A 12,172-nucleotide genomic window follows, 5' to 3' on the forward strand; every position below is an offset into this window, starting at 1 on the left:
GCGAGTCTGCAGCCAGCGGCAACCAAGAAGGCTCTGAGTGTGGGCAGACCTCGGCCCGGAAGCCAGTGTCATACAGAACGGGGGATGCTGGGAGCGGGTACTTAAGCGTGCGGATTGAAACAGTAAACAGTTCAACCAGACCCTGCTTGATTCAATGTTTTGCTTTCACTAGTTGCATATCAGCGCAACGACACCATCTTCTTTTTATACTCATTTCTGGTGATTTGAAGATTCAAAGTTCATTTATTATCAAAGTATGCATGCAGTATACAAATCTGAGATTCATCTTCCCACAGAGTCACAAAACAAAGAAACACCAAAGAAAAAGATATTATATCAAGTCAAGTCCAGTCACTTTTTATTGTCACTTCGACCAAAATTGTTGCTATAGTACAAAGTAAAGATGAGACAATGTTTTTCAGGACCATGGTGCCACATGAAACAGTACAAAACTGAACTGCGTGGAAAAAACACAGAAAAAGCTAGACTACAGACCTACCCAGGACTGCATAAAGTGCACAATACAGTGCAGGCATTACAGTAAATAGTAAACAATACAATAGGCACAGTAGTGGGCAGTAAGGTGTCAGTCCAGGCTCTGGTTATTGAGGAGTCTAATAGCTTGGGGGAAGAAACTGTTACATAGTCTGGTCGTGAGAGCCCGAATGCTTTGGAGCCTTTTCCCAGATGGCAGGAAGGAGAAGAGTTTGTATGAGGGGTGCATGGAGTCCTTCATAATGCTGTTTGCTTTGTGGATGATAGTGTGGTGTAAATGTCCGTGATGGCGGGAAGAGAGACCCCGATTACCTCAGCTGACCTCACTATCCACTGCAGGGTCTTGCGATCCCAGGTGGTGCAATTTCCGAACCAGGCAGTGATGCAGCTGCTCAGGACGCTCTCAATACAACCCCTGTAGAATGTGATGAGGATGGGGGGTGGGAGATGGTCTTTGAGATGCTGAGGTGTCAAAGACTGATCGACCCGACACAAAGGCACAAGTGCCAAGGACGCAATAAGACTATAAAACAAGCGATAAAACTTTTACTCTTTATTTATAGCATACTATGGGGAAAGTTACAGCCTGATCTCTCAAACAGCCAGTCCGGACACTGCATCACAATTCTTCACAATTTATAACACTGATCATTACAGAAAATACTATAATTACGTGAGTTAATACAGTTTTAGAATAGTTTTGATCACATGCTAAGATACAATTAGATGTAAAATCATCATTGGTTAGTTATAATTATTTTCTGCCAAAGCTAGCCTGGATATATTAGTTCCTCATGCTGACACCTCCCCCTATTCTTGAACATTCTACCCCTATGCTATCTTACTCATATTTAGTTATGTTATACCTCAAAATGCTTTGTGTGACCAGATAATTCCTTATTTGACCTATATCTAACACTATTAGGGAACAATGACTGGTATGTAAATTGTTGCTGGGTAAGGTTCCCTTTTGGCTGTCCAGCAACATTAACAAGCATAAGGCACCTAGAAGGTAAATGATCCTTAGCTAATCATTGTCTTTCAATCTATACCCTTATTTACCTATCCCTTTACTCCATCATCCCCCATCTTTTATCATATCATGATAACCAACTAAATGGGGGTCGAGAAGGGCATCATCAGCCTTTCCATGAAAATTCTGCAGCCAGCATTTAGGCGTCATTATCGCACAACAAACGATAATTATTACAATGAGAGAAATCAGCCTGGGCAGTAAATAAGCTGCCCAAGATCCTCCCAGCAACCATCCTATCCAGCCCTCTTCTTCCTTGGAACTTACTAGACTGGATAGCATGGATTACATTGTATGATTCATCAGCAACATGGGTGATAGTCTCCAACTATTGCGCATATCCTCCACTTGCTGGGCCAACTGATAATCCACAGCATACCTGCTTTGCTGTGCTTAGAGTCGTAACTCCACCAATTTCCTGTTCACAGCCTCCAGGCCTTCCACTGTACTGTTTCCCAATGCCATTAGCCCACAAATGAGGTAGTTACGATTCTTTGCAGCTTTGGTTCCTGCAGAACCCCTAGAGAGAGAGAGTGCTCAGGAACCCATAGCACAGAGTAACAGGATTCCTCCAGTCAGCAAAGAATTCCTTACTCACGGCTTGAGCTATCAGTCATCGTTGAACGTGGGCATTCTGTACTTTACATTACAATTTCCACATACACACGGAACTCCCCTACGGAGGGTCACGCATTGTTCTTGAAAACATTCGCTACAGAATATTCCCTTGTCATCTTACATCGGCCATCCAAACGACGTCTCTCCAGGCAAGGTATTTCCCAGGGTACCCTGACGAAACGCACCCCAATCCCTTTCCCGTGAAAAAGAAGGGATAACAGCGTTCACTAGGTACCCACTCTTCCCCTTTCCCCGTTACACGCCGCTCGAGGGTCCCCACACACTCAGGGTTAGCGGCGTAGTAGTCACCATCATTGAGTTCTCCTCTCAATACAATATCCCCTAGCCCCTCTACGAAACTTCCCGTCTATCTCTTTACATTCTGCCCCGATCTACCCTCCACCATTAGGTCACATATAACCATATAGCAATTACAGCATGGAAACAGGCCATCTCGGCCCTTCTAGTCCGTGCTGAACACTTACGCTCACCTAGTCCCACCGACCTGCACTCAGCCCATAACCCTCCATTCCTTTCCTGTCCATATACTTATCCAATTTTATTTTAAATGACAATATTGAACCTGACTTTACTACTTCTACTGGAAGCTCGTTCCACAAATCTACCACTCGCTGAGTAGAGAAGCTCCCCCTTGCGTTACCCCTAAACTTTTGCCACCAACTCTTAACTTATGTCCTCTTGTTTGAATCTCCCCTACTCTCAATGGAAAAAGCCTATCCACGTCAACTCTATCTATCCCCCTCATAATTTTAAATACCTCTATCAAGTCCCCCCTCAACCTCCTACGCTCCAAAGAATAAAGACCTAACTTGTTCAATCTTTCTCTGTAACTTAGGTACTGAAACCCAGGTAACATTCTAGTAAATCTCCTCTGTACCCTCTCTATTTTGTTGACATCTCTGTAACTTAGGTACTGAAACCCAGGTAACATTCTAGTAAATCTCCTCTGTACCCTCTCTATTTTGTTGACATCTTTCCTATAATTCAGTGACCTGAACTGTACACAATACTCCAAATTCAGCCTTTCTAATGCCTTGTACAATTTTAACATTACATCCCAACTCCTACTCTGATTTATAAAGGCTAGCATACCAAAAGCTTTCTTCACCACCCTATACACATGAGATTCCACCTTCAGGGAACTATGTGACATTATTCCTAGATCACTCTGTTCTACTGCATTCTTCAATGCTCTACCATTTACCATGTCCTATCTTGATTAGTCCTACCAAAATGCAGAACCTCACACATTAGCATTAAACTCCATGGCTATCTTTCAGCCCACTCTTCTAACTGGCCTAAATCTCTCTGCAAGCTTTAAAAACTACTTCATTATCCACACGCCACCTATCTTAGTATCATCTGCATACTTAATAATCCAATTTACCGCCCCATCACGTCCCTTCCAGGATAGCCCTAATGGGTTAGCTACAAACAGTGCTTCCACAGATAGTACCAAAGGATAACAAGCAGTATGGTTACTGTGCTGTCATTCATGTACTTGATAAAACAAATTATCCTCTAAGGAATTGACTGCAACACACAATAAAGAAATGAGTCCACAAATGGTTAACTGCTGCCAGAAAGCCATATTTTACAGTCACTGAGGTGTATCCAATGCTCCTGGCCTTGTACTTTAACCGGGGTCCAAGTTTGGGACGCTGCCAATCCCTGATCAGTACCGAATCTCCAATTTTCAGCTTCGGCCACTCCGCTTCTTGCCCTCCGGAATCCTTAAGGGTATTCTTTACCTGAGAGTGGAGAAACTTTAGAAAGGACGTTAATTGGTGATAGTACTTCTGCAATTCATCCCCCATGACATTAAGGTCAATTTGGGTGTGAGGCTGCATGCTGGAATCCCATGGGGTCCTTCCAGGACGTCCATAAACAATTTCAGCTGCAGATACCCCTGTAGTGGAATGTGGGGTAATTCTCATATGGTATAAAGCTAACAAAAGGAGCTTCAGCCAGCTCAGTCCGGTTTTGGACATCAACTTATTTTTCGGGGTGCCATTAGCCAATTCCACTACTCCTGCAGCCTTCAGGTGGTAGGCACAATGAAACTGCTGTTCAATGTGTAGCATCGCACATAGCTCTTTATTTACTTTTCCCATAAAATGAGGGCCACTGTCAGAACTTGTCTGTCTGGGTATCCCAAATCTTGGTATAATCTCTGTCAGCAACACCCTTGCCACCATGGAAGCTTTATTATTGGTGGTCGGAGAACACATCTACCATCGCTAAACACTGTACACATGGTAGTTCGATAAAATCAAGCTGAATGCATGCAAAAAGTCCACTTGGCAAGGGGGTTTTCCCTGGGGCACATTTTATTCCTTTTCCTGCGTTTGTCTTTTGGCAGATCAAAAAGGCTTGTATCTTTGCTGTGTCAGCCTCCTCTAACCTTGGATGTCACTAGGTGCACAGCAAAATACTACTCATTCCCTCCTTGCCAAGGTGGGTGTCCGTATGCAGGCAATCAACAAGCACTGCTAACAATAGAACATGGCATAATACAGCATAGTACAGGCCATTCGGCCCACAATGTTGTGCTGACCCTTAAACCCTGCCTCTCATATAACCCTCCACCTTAAATTCCTCCATATACCCGTCTAGCAGTTTCTTAAATTTTAAATCTTAAATGCCTCCACCACTGACTCGGGCAGTGCATTCCACGCACCAACCACTCTCTGAGTGAAAAACCTTCCTCTAATATCCCCCTTGAACTTCCCTCCCCTTACCTTAAAGCCATGTCCTCTTGTACTGAGCAGTGGTGCCCTGGGGAAGAGGTGCTGGCTGTCCACTTTATCTAATCCTCTTAATATCTTGTATACCTCTATCATGTCTCCTCTCATCCTTCTTCTCTCCCAAAAGTAAAGGCCTAACTTCCTTAATCTCTGATCATAATGTATACTCTCAAAACCAGGCAGCATCCTGGTAAATCTCCTCTGTACCCTTTCCAATGCTTCCACATCCTTCCTATAGTGAGGCGACCACAACTGGACACAGTACTCCAGGTATGGCCTAACCAAAGTTTTATTGAGCTGCATCATTACCCCGTGACTCTTAAACTCTATCCCTCGATTTATGAAAGCTAACACTCCATAAGCTTTCTTAACCACCTATCTACCTATGAGGCAACTTTCAGGGATCTGTGGACATGTATATGTGTCCTGTTTTACGAACATTTGCTTTACGACACCTTGCTGTTACAAAAGACCTACACTAGTTACCTGCTTTCGCTAACAGGTGTTTTCATTGTTACAAAGAAAGGCAGCACGCGAAAAAGACAGCGTGCGCTGAGCAGACAAGCTCCTCCCCCGGATCTGCATTCTAGCCGGCATTGCTTAAACACGTGCCTGTGAGCATCAGTGCTTTATGTCAATTTATTTTGTGCATCCGTTAGTAAGATGAGTTCTAAGGTATCGAAAAAGCCTAAAAGAGCGCGTAAAGGTGTTACACTTAGCGTAAAACTAGACATAATTAAGCGTTTCGATCATGGTGAATGAAGAAAGGATAGACTGAGTCTGGTTAAAGGTTTGTGGAAGTTGACGAAGATGATGTTGAAGAGGTTTTGGCATCCCATGACCAAGAACTGAGAGATAAAGAGCTGATGAAGCGGAAAGGATAACAATTGAAACCAAACGCAGTAGCAAACAGTCCAAAAGTGAAGTCGTCCAGGAACTGAACATAAAGCAATTGTGTGAGATTTTCGCTGCGATTGACAACGCAGCAATGATTGCAGAAAAGTATGACCTTAATTTTGAAAAGGTACGTATGTTTAGGGCATTTTTGTACGATGGTTTGAGTGCTTACAAAGAACTGTATGATAGAAAAATGCACGAGCCTAAGCAGTCAAGCATACCGTCATTTTTCAGGCCATCCACATCAGCCAACAAAACTCGACCTTCGACATCGAGGCAGACAGACATAGAAGAAGGTGACCTGCCTGCCCTGATGGAAACAGACAACGATGAGATGACACCCCAGTTTCCCACCATCTCAACCTCTGATAACTCAGCCTAACACACCATCATCAGAGTGCTCACTGTCTTCCCGATTCTGGTAAGTGAAACTACACTGGACATACATTACTTCTATTTTATATAGGCTGCGTATTTTTATGTGTTATTTGGTATGATTTGGCAGCTTCATAGCTTAAACGTTACTGGAAAGTGTGTTTCTGCCGAGAGTGCTTGCGTGAGATTTTCGCTACGGTGGACAGTGCTACAATAATTGTAAAAAAGTATTTGTACTTTATATAGGCTGTATAATTATCAGATCATATCCTGCTTTTACTATAAATTACTGTTATTTTAAGTTTTACGTGTTATTTGGCATGATTTGGTAGGTTATTTTTTGGGTCTGCGAATGCTCAAAATTTTTTCCAATATAAAAAAAATGATAATTGTTTCTTCACTTTATGACATTCCAGCTTACAAATGATTTTATAGGATCACTGTACCTTCAAATAGTGGGGGGAAACCTGTAACCCCAGAACACTCTGCTCCTCCACACTTCCAAGTATCCTGCCATTTACTTTGTACTTATTGAGAAATATATACCTGAAGCGTAATCACTATGTACTAGTTATTTACTATACTATGTAATCACTATGTACTGAATATTACTATGTTGTAGCGGTGTGCTACACGCAGTGCTAAAATTACGACAAGGAGTCGGTAACTGCAATCGAAGGAAAAAAACTTTATTCGAAATCCTCAGCCTCACTTTTAAGCCTCCCTCAACCTGCCCCCCATGGCGCAGAGGCTCCAAAGCTCTGTGCTCGCAAACCCCTGTAGGCTATCTAATTGTGAGTCGGTTCGGATGTGCCAGGAAATGGGTTGCCACATAACCCCACCCCCCCCCCAGAACCGGCGATACACCCCCCAATGTCCACAGTCTGGGCCGGAACCTGCTTGGGAGGTCGGCCTCTGCGTCGAGGTGCCGGAAACTCGGCCGGTTGCGCCGGTTTGAGGCGGTCCACCGTGAAAACCTCCTTTCCCTCCAACGTCCAGCACGAACGTGGACCCGTTGTTCCGGATCACCATAAATGGCCCCTCGTATGGCCGCTGCAGCGGTGGCCGATGCCCGCCCCTTCGTACAAACACAAACTTACAGTTCTGCAGGTCTTTGGGTACGCAGGTCGGGTTCCGCCCGTGCTGTGAAGTGGGTTTGGGGGCCAGGTTACCGAGCTTCTCGCGTAGTCTGCCCAGGACTGCTGCGGGATCTTCCTCTTGCCCCCTTGGGGCTGGTAGGAACTCCACCGAGACGACCAGGGGCGCGCCGTATACCAACTCGGCCGAAGAGGCGTGCAGGTCGTCCTTGGGTGCTGTGCGGATGCCAAGCAGGACCCAGGGAAGCTCGTCCGCCCAGTTGGCTCCTCGCAGGCGGGCCATGAGGGCCGACTTCAGGTGACGGTGGAAACGCTCCACTAGCCCGTTCGACTGTGGGTGGTAGGCAGTGGTGTGGTGCAGCTGAGTCCCCAAAAGGCTGGCCATAGCTGACCACAGGCTGGAGGTGAACTGGGTGCCTCTGTCGGAGGTAATGTGGGCCGGTACACCAAAGCGAGATATCCAGGTGGCGATCAGTGCTCGGGCGCAAGATTCGGAGGTGGTGTCGGTGAGCGGGACCGCCTCTGGCCATCTTGTGAACCAGTCCACGATAGTGAGGAGGTGCCGCGCTCCACGTGACACTGGCAGGGGGCCCACGATATCCACATGAATGTGGTCGAAACGCCGGTGGGCGGGATGGAACTGCTGCGGTGGGGCTTTGGTGTGCCGCTGCACCTTGGCCGTCTGGCAGTGCATGCACGTTTTGGCCCATTCACTGACCTGTTTGCGGAGTACGTGCCAAACAAACCTGCTGGAAACCATCCGGACAGTTGTCCGGATGGAGGGATGCGCCAAGTTATGAATGGAGTCGAAAACACGGTGCCGCCAGGCTGTCGGGATGATGGGGCGGGGCTGGCCGGTGGCGACGTCACAGAGTAGGGTCCTCTCACCCGGGCCCACGGGGAGGTCCTGGAGCTGCAAACCGCAGACTGCGGTTCTGTAACTCGGGATCTCCTCATCTGCCTGCTGTGCCTCTGTCAGTGCCTCAAAGTCTACCCCTTGGGAAAGGGCATGAACGGTAGGGCGAGAGAGCGCATCCGCCATGACATTGTCCTTACCCGAGACGTGCCGGACATCCGTCCTGTATTCAGAGATGTAGGACAGGTGGCGTTGCTGGCGGGACGACCAGGGGTCGGACGCTTTCGTAAACGCAAAGGTAAGCGGTTTGTGGTCTGTGAATGCGGTGAAGGGCCGACCTTCTAGGAAGTACCTGAAATGCTGGATTGCCAGGTAGAGCGCCAACAATTCCCAGTCGAAAGCACTGTACTTGAGCTCGGGTGGCCGCAGGTGTTTGCTGAAAAACGCCAGGGGTTGCCAGCGACCTGCGATGAGTTGCTCCAGCACCCCACCGACTGCCATGTTAGATGCGTCCACTGTGAGGGTGGTAGGGACGTCCATTCTGGCATGCACTAGCATTGCGGCATTCGCCAAAGCTTCCTTCGTTTGAACGAAAGCGGCGGCGGACTCCTCGTCCCAGGTCCTTGCTCGGACCCGACATCAGGGCGAACAGGGGGTGCATGGTCCGGGCAGCTGAAGGGAGGAAGCGGTGGTAGAAATTGACCATACCTACGAATTCCTGACGGCCTTTGATCGTGGTGGGTCTGGGAAAGTGGCGGACCGCATCTACCTTAGCGGGCAGAGGGGTTGCCCCATCTTTAGTAATTCTGTGGCCCAGGAAGTCAATGGTATCGAGTCCGAACTGGCATTTGGCGGGGTTGATTGTAAGACTGTACTCACTCAGTCGGGCGCAGAGTTGACAGAGGTGGGACAGATGCTCCTGACGACTGCTGCTGGCTATGAGGATGTCGTCCAAATAGATGAACGCGAAGTCCAGGTCCCGTCCCACCGCGTCCATTAACCACTGGAACGTCTGTACGGCATTCTTCAGGCCGAACGGCATATGGAGGAACTCGAAAAGGCCAAACGGGGTGATGAGAGCCGTTTTGGGGACGTCGTCAGGATGCATCGGGATTTGATGGTACCCTCGGACGAGGTCTACCTTGGAGAAGATCCGTGCGCCGTGCAGGTTTGCTGCAAAGTCCTGAATGTGCGGCACAGGGTAGCGGTCCGGTGTGGTAGCCTCGTTCAGCCTGCGGTAGTCGCCGCACGGTCTCCAGCCTCCCGTCGCTTTGGGCACCATGTGCAGGGGGGAGGCCCATGGGCTGTCGGACCGCCGGATGATCCCCAATTCCTCCATCCTCTGGAACTCCTCCTTCGCCAGTCAGAGCTTGTCCGGGGGAAGCCGCCGAGCGTGGGAGTGGAGGGGTGGTCCTTGGGTTGGGATGTGGTGCTGTACGCCGTGTCGTGGCATGGCCGCTGTGAACTGCGGTGCTAGAACCGATGGGAAATCCGCCAGGACCCTGGTGAAGTCGTTGTCAGACAGCGCGATGGAGCCGAGATGAGGGGCTGGCAACTGGGCTGCACCCAGGGAGAACATCTGAAAGGTCTCGGCATGTACCAGTCTCTTCCTGGGCAGGTCGACCAGTAGGCTGTGAGCTCGCAAAAAATCCGCACCCAGAAGCGGTTGGGCTACGGCGGCCAGTGTAAAGTCCCACGTGAACTGGCTGGAGCCGAACTGTAGCTGCACCTGACGGGTGCCATAGGTCCTTACTGTGCTGCCATTCACGGCCCTCAGGGGGGGCCCCGGTGCCCTGCTGCTGGTGTCAGCGGCGGCTGGCCCTGGAGTTTCCCGGGAACTTGCAGGGCGGGCGACAACGGCGGGCTTCTGTGCCCCACCGCTGGTGGTAGAAGCACCAGTGTTCACTGGGCCGGGGGTTGGCGGGCTCTGCGGCCGGGCCTGGACTGGTTTGCTGCTGGGAGCTTGGCTGGGAGATCTGTGCGATGGACGCCCCGCTCACCTTTTTGGCGTTCCACAACAAGTCCGCCCGGGCTGCCACCTTCCGGGGGTCACTGAAATCTGCGTCGGACAGCAGCAAGCGTATGTCCTCGGGCAGCTGCTCCAGGAATGCCTGCTCAAACATGAGGCAGGGTGTGTGTCCGTCGGCTAGAGACAACATTCATTAAAGCCGATGGAGGTCCGTCGCCCAAGCCATCCAGGTGCAGTAAACGGGCAGCCCGCTCGCGCCGTGAGAGTCCTAAAGTCCTGAGGAGCAGGGCTTTGAATTCCGTGTACTTGCCGTCTGCTGGGGGCGACTGTACGAACTCCGCGACCTGGGCCGCTGTGTCCTGGTCGAGGGAGCTCACCACGTAGTAGTAGCGGGTGTCTTCTGAGGTGATCTGGCGAACGTGGAATTGGGCTTCGGCTTGCTGGAACCATAGGTCCGGGCGCTGTTTCCAGAAACCTGGCAGTTTCAATGAAACCGCATGAACAGAGGCGGCGTCGGTCATTTCTGGTCCAAAAATCGTTTGGACCATCGGGGTCACCAATTGTAGCGGTGTGCTACACGCAGCGCTAAAATTACGACACGGAGTCGGTAACTGCAGTCGAAGGAAAAAAACTTTATTCGAAATCCTCAGCCTCACTTTTAAGCCTCCCTCAACCTGCCCCCCCCGTGGCGCAGAGGCTCCAAAGCTCTGAGCTCGCAAACCCCCGTAGGCTATCTAATTGTGAGTCGGTTCGGATGTGCCAGGAAATGGGTCGCCACAATGTATTATTTTATTAGACACATTTTACTATGTATTGTTTTACTAGATACCTTGTATTCTTTTAGCTACATACTATGGCAGTTAAATATCTGTTTATCCTTAGCAGCACTAATTAGCTGAAATGTACCCTATATATTATACAATAGAATGGCTTATGAAGAGATAAAGGTGGCAGACAGGATGGTATGAACAGGAACTGTAATGTGAGGGAGGTTAAGGAGGCTGACTGAGAAACAACCTTGGCCAGGAATGAGGCCCAAGATGTGAACTGGAAAGAAATACTGGTGACGCACCGAGAGCTAGGCAAGAGCCATTGATTAGATAATATATAGATGATATGCGATTAAAACTTGATGGGGTATGCTGATGAAACCGAAATGTAACTGAGATAAGAAATTACTATAAAGAATGCTGTACACCGGAGCTCGGTGGGCTTTCGGTGACAAGTTCATTGATTGCCTCAGCCTTTGTTTGCAAATAAAGGTTTAAACTTCTTGAAGAATTGTCTGCGTCTCCTGGTCATCTCATGTAACCATGACAAAACTGGCGTCATGAACAGGTTCAGAAAGAGACCCGCGAAAAGAATTCGGCGGGTTGAGGCCGCTTCCCGGTCCCTCGGGAGCCATCACAGAGCTAACCGAATTACGGGTGCACCCAGAAAAAAGGTAAGCACTTTTTGCGACAACTTGGACAAAAATTCTGTTGGTTTTGGGGGTCTCGGGGACAGAAGTGTGTAGCAACTGCCGAAGGGTCTCTCCGATCCAAAGAATCTGGCAGAATTGAGGGTTTGACAGGAGACTCAGATCGAGAACACTGCAGTGGGGGTAAGTACGAATAAGGTAATAAGAGGTTGAGTAAAGAAAATTCCACATGGTGTTGGTAAATCCCTGTGGATACCGCTTTGCACAAAGCGAAGGGCTGAACGGGCAGGGTAAGGAATAATAGAGTAAATCCCTGTGGATACCGCTTTGTATGAAACAAGAGCGGAACGGGCAGGGGGAGTGAAGAGAAACTTCTGAGAGTACTGCCCTAGGTTGAGGGCTGCTCGGACAGAACGGAATAGAAGGTAAGAAGAATTTGATAAATTGCTTGAACAGTTTCAAGCAATTATTCTCCTGGTCATTTCAAGTAACCACGACATACTCTGCCTTGGAGTTCGTCCTTCATACCACCTCACACTTCTCTGGACTGAAATTCATCTGTCACTTCTCAGCCCACTTCTGCACTATCAATGTTTCTCTGCAATCTTCAACAATCCTTTACACTATCCACACCACCACCAACC

The 12,172-nt window shown here is 48.6% G+C and overlaps 2 protein-coding genes across 8 annotated transcripts in view; one reads left to right on the top strand and one right to left on the bottom strand.

The window, feature by feature from the left end:
* The window catches only part of LOC132386007 (uncharacterized), a 258,441-nt gene that overhangs the window by 52,334 nt on the left and 193,935 nt on the right, over positions 1-12,172 (top strand). The window lies entirely within an intron of this gene.
* The window catches only part of LOC132386005 (protein LSM12 homolog A-like), a 174,274-nt gene that overhangs the window by 42,592 nt on the left and 119,510 nt on the right, over positions 1-12,172 (bottom strand). For 2 of the 7 annotated variants that reach the window (XM_059958250.1, XM_059958247.1), the window contains one exon: positions 420-3,933. The exons of 3 other annotated variants lie outside the window; for them this stretch is intronic. In XM_059958250.1, the coding sequence (XP_059814233.1) occupies positions 3,682-3,933 (252 nt within the window). In that variant the 3' untranslated portion in view covers positions 420-3,681. Of the gene's footprint in view, positions 1-419; positions 3,934-12,172 lie in introns of those variants that run through there. 2 more of the 7 variants (XM_059958249.1, XM_059958248.1) reach the window with 2 other exon arrangements.

Source organism: Hypanus sabinus (genome assembly GCF_030144855.1).
Source record: "Hypanus sabinus isolate sHypSab1 chromosome Y unlocalized genomic scaffold, sHypSab1.hap1 SUPER_Y_unloc_10, whole genome shotgun sequence".
In the NCBI taxonomy this organism is placed as follows: domain Eukaryota; kingdom Metazoa; phylum Chordata; class Chondrichthyes; order Myliobatiformes; family Dasyatidae; genus Hypanus; species Hypanus sabinus.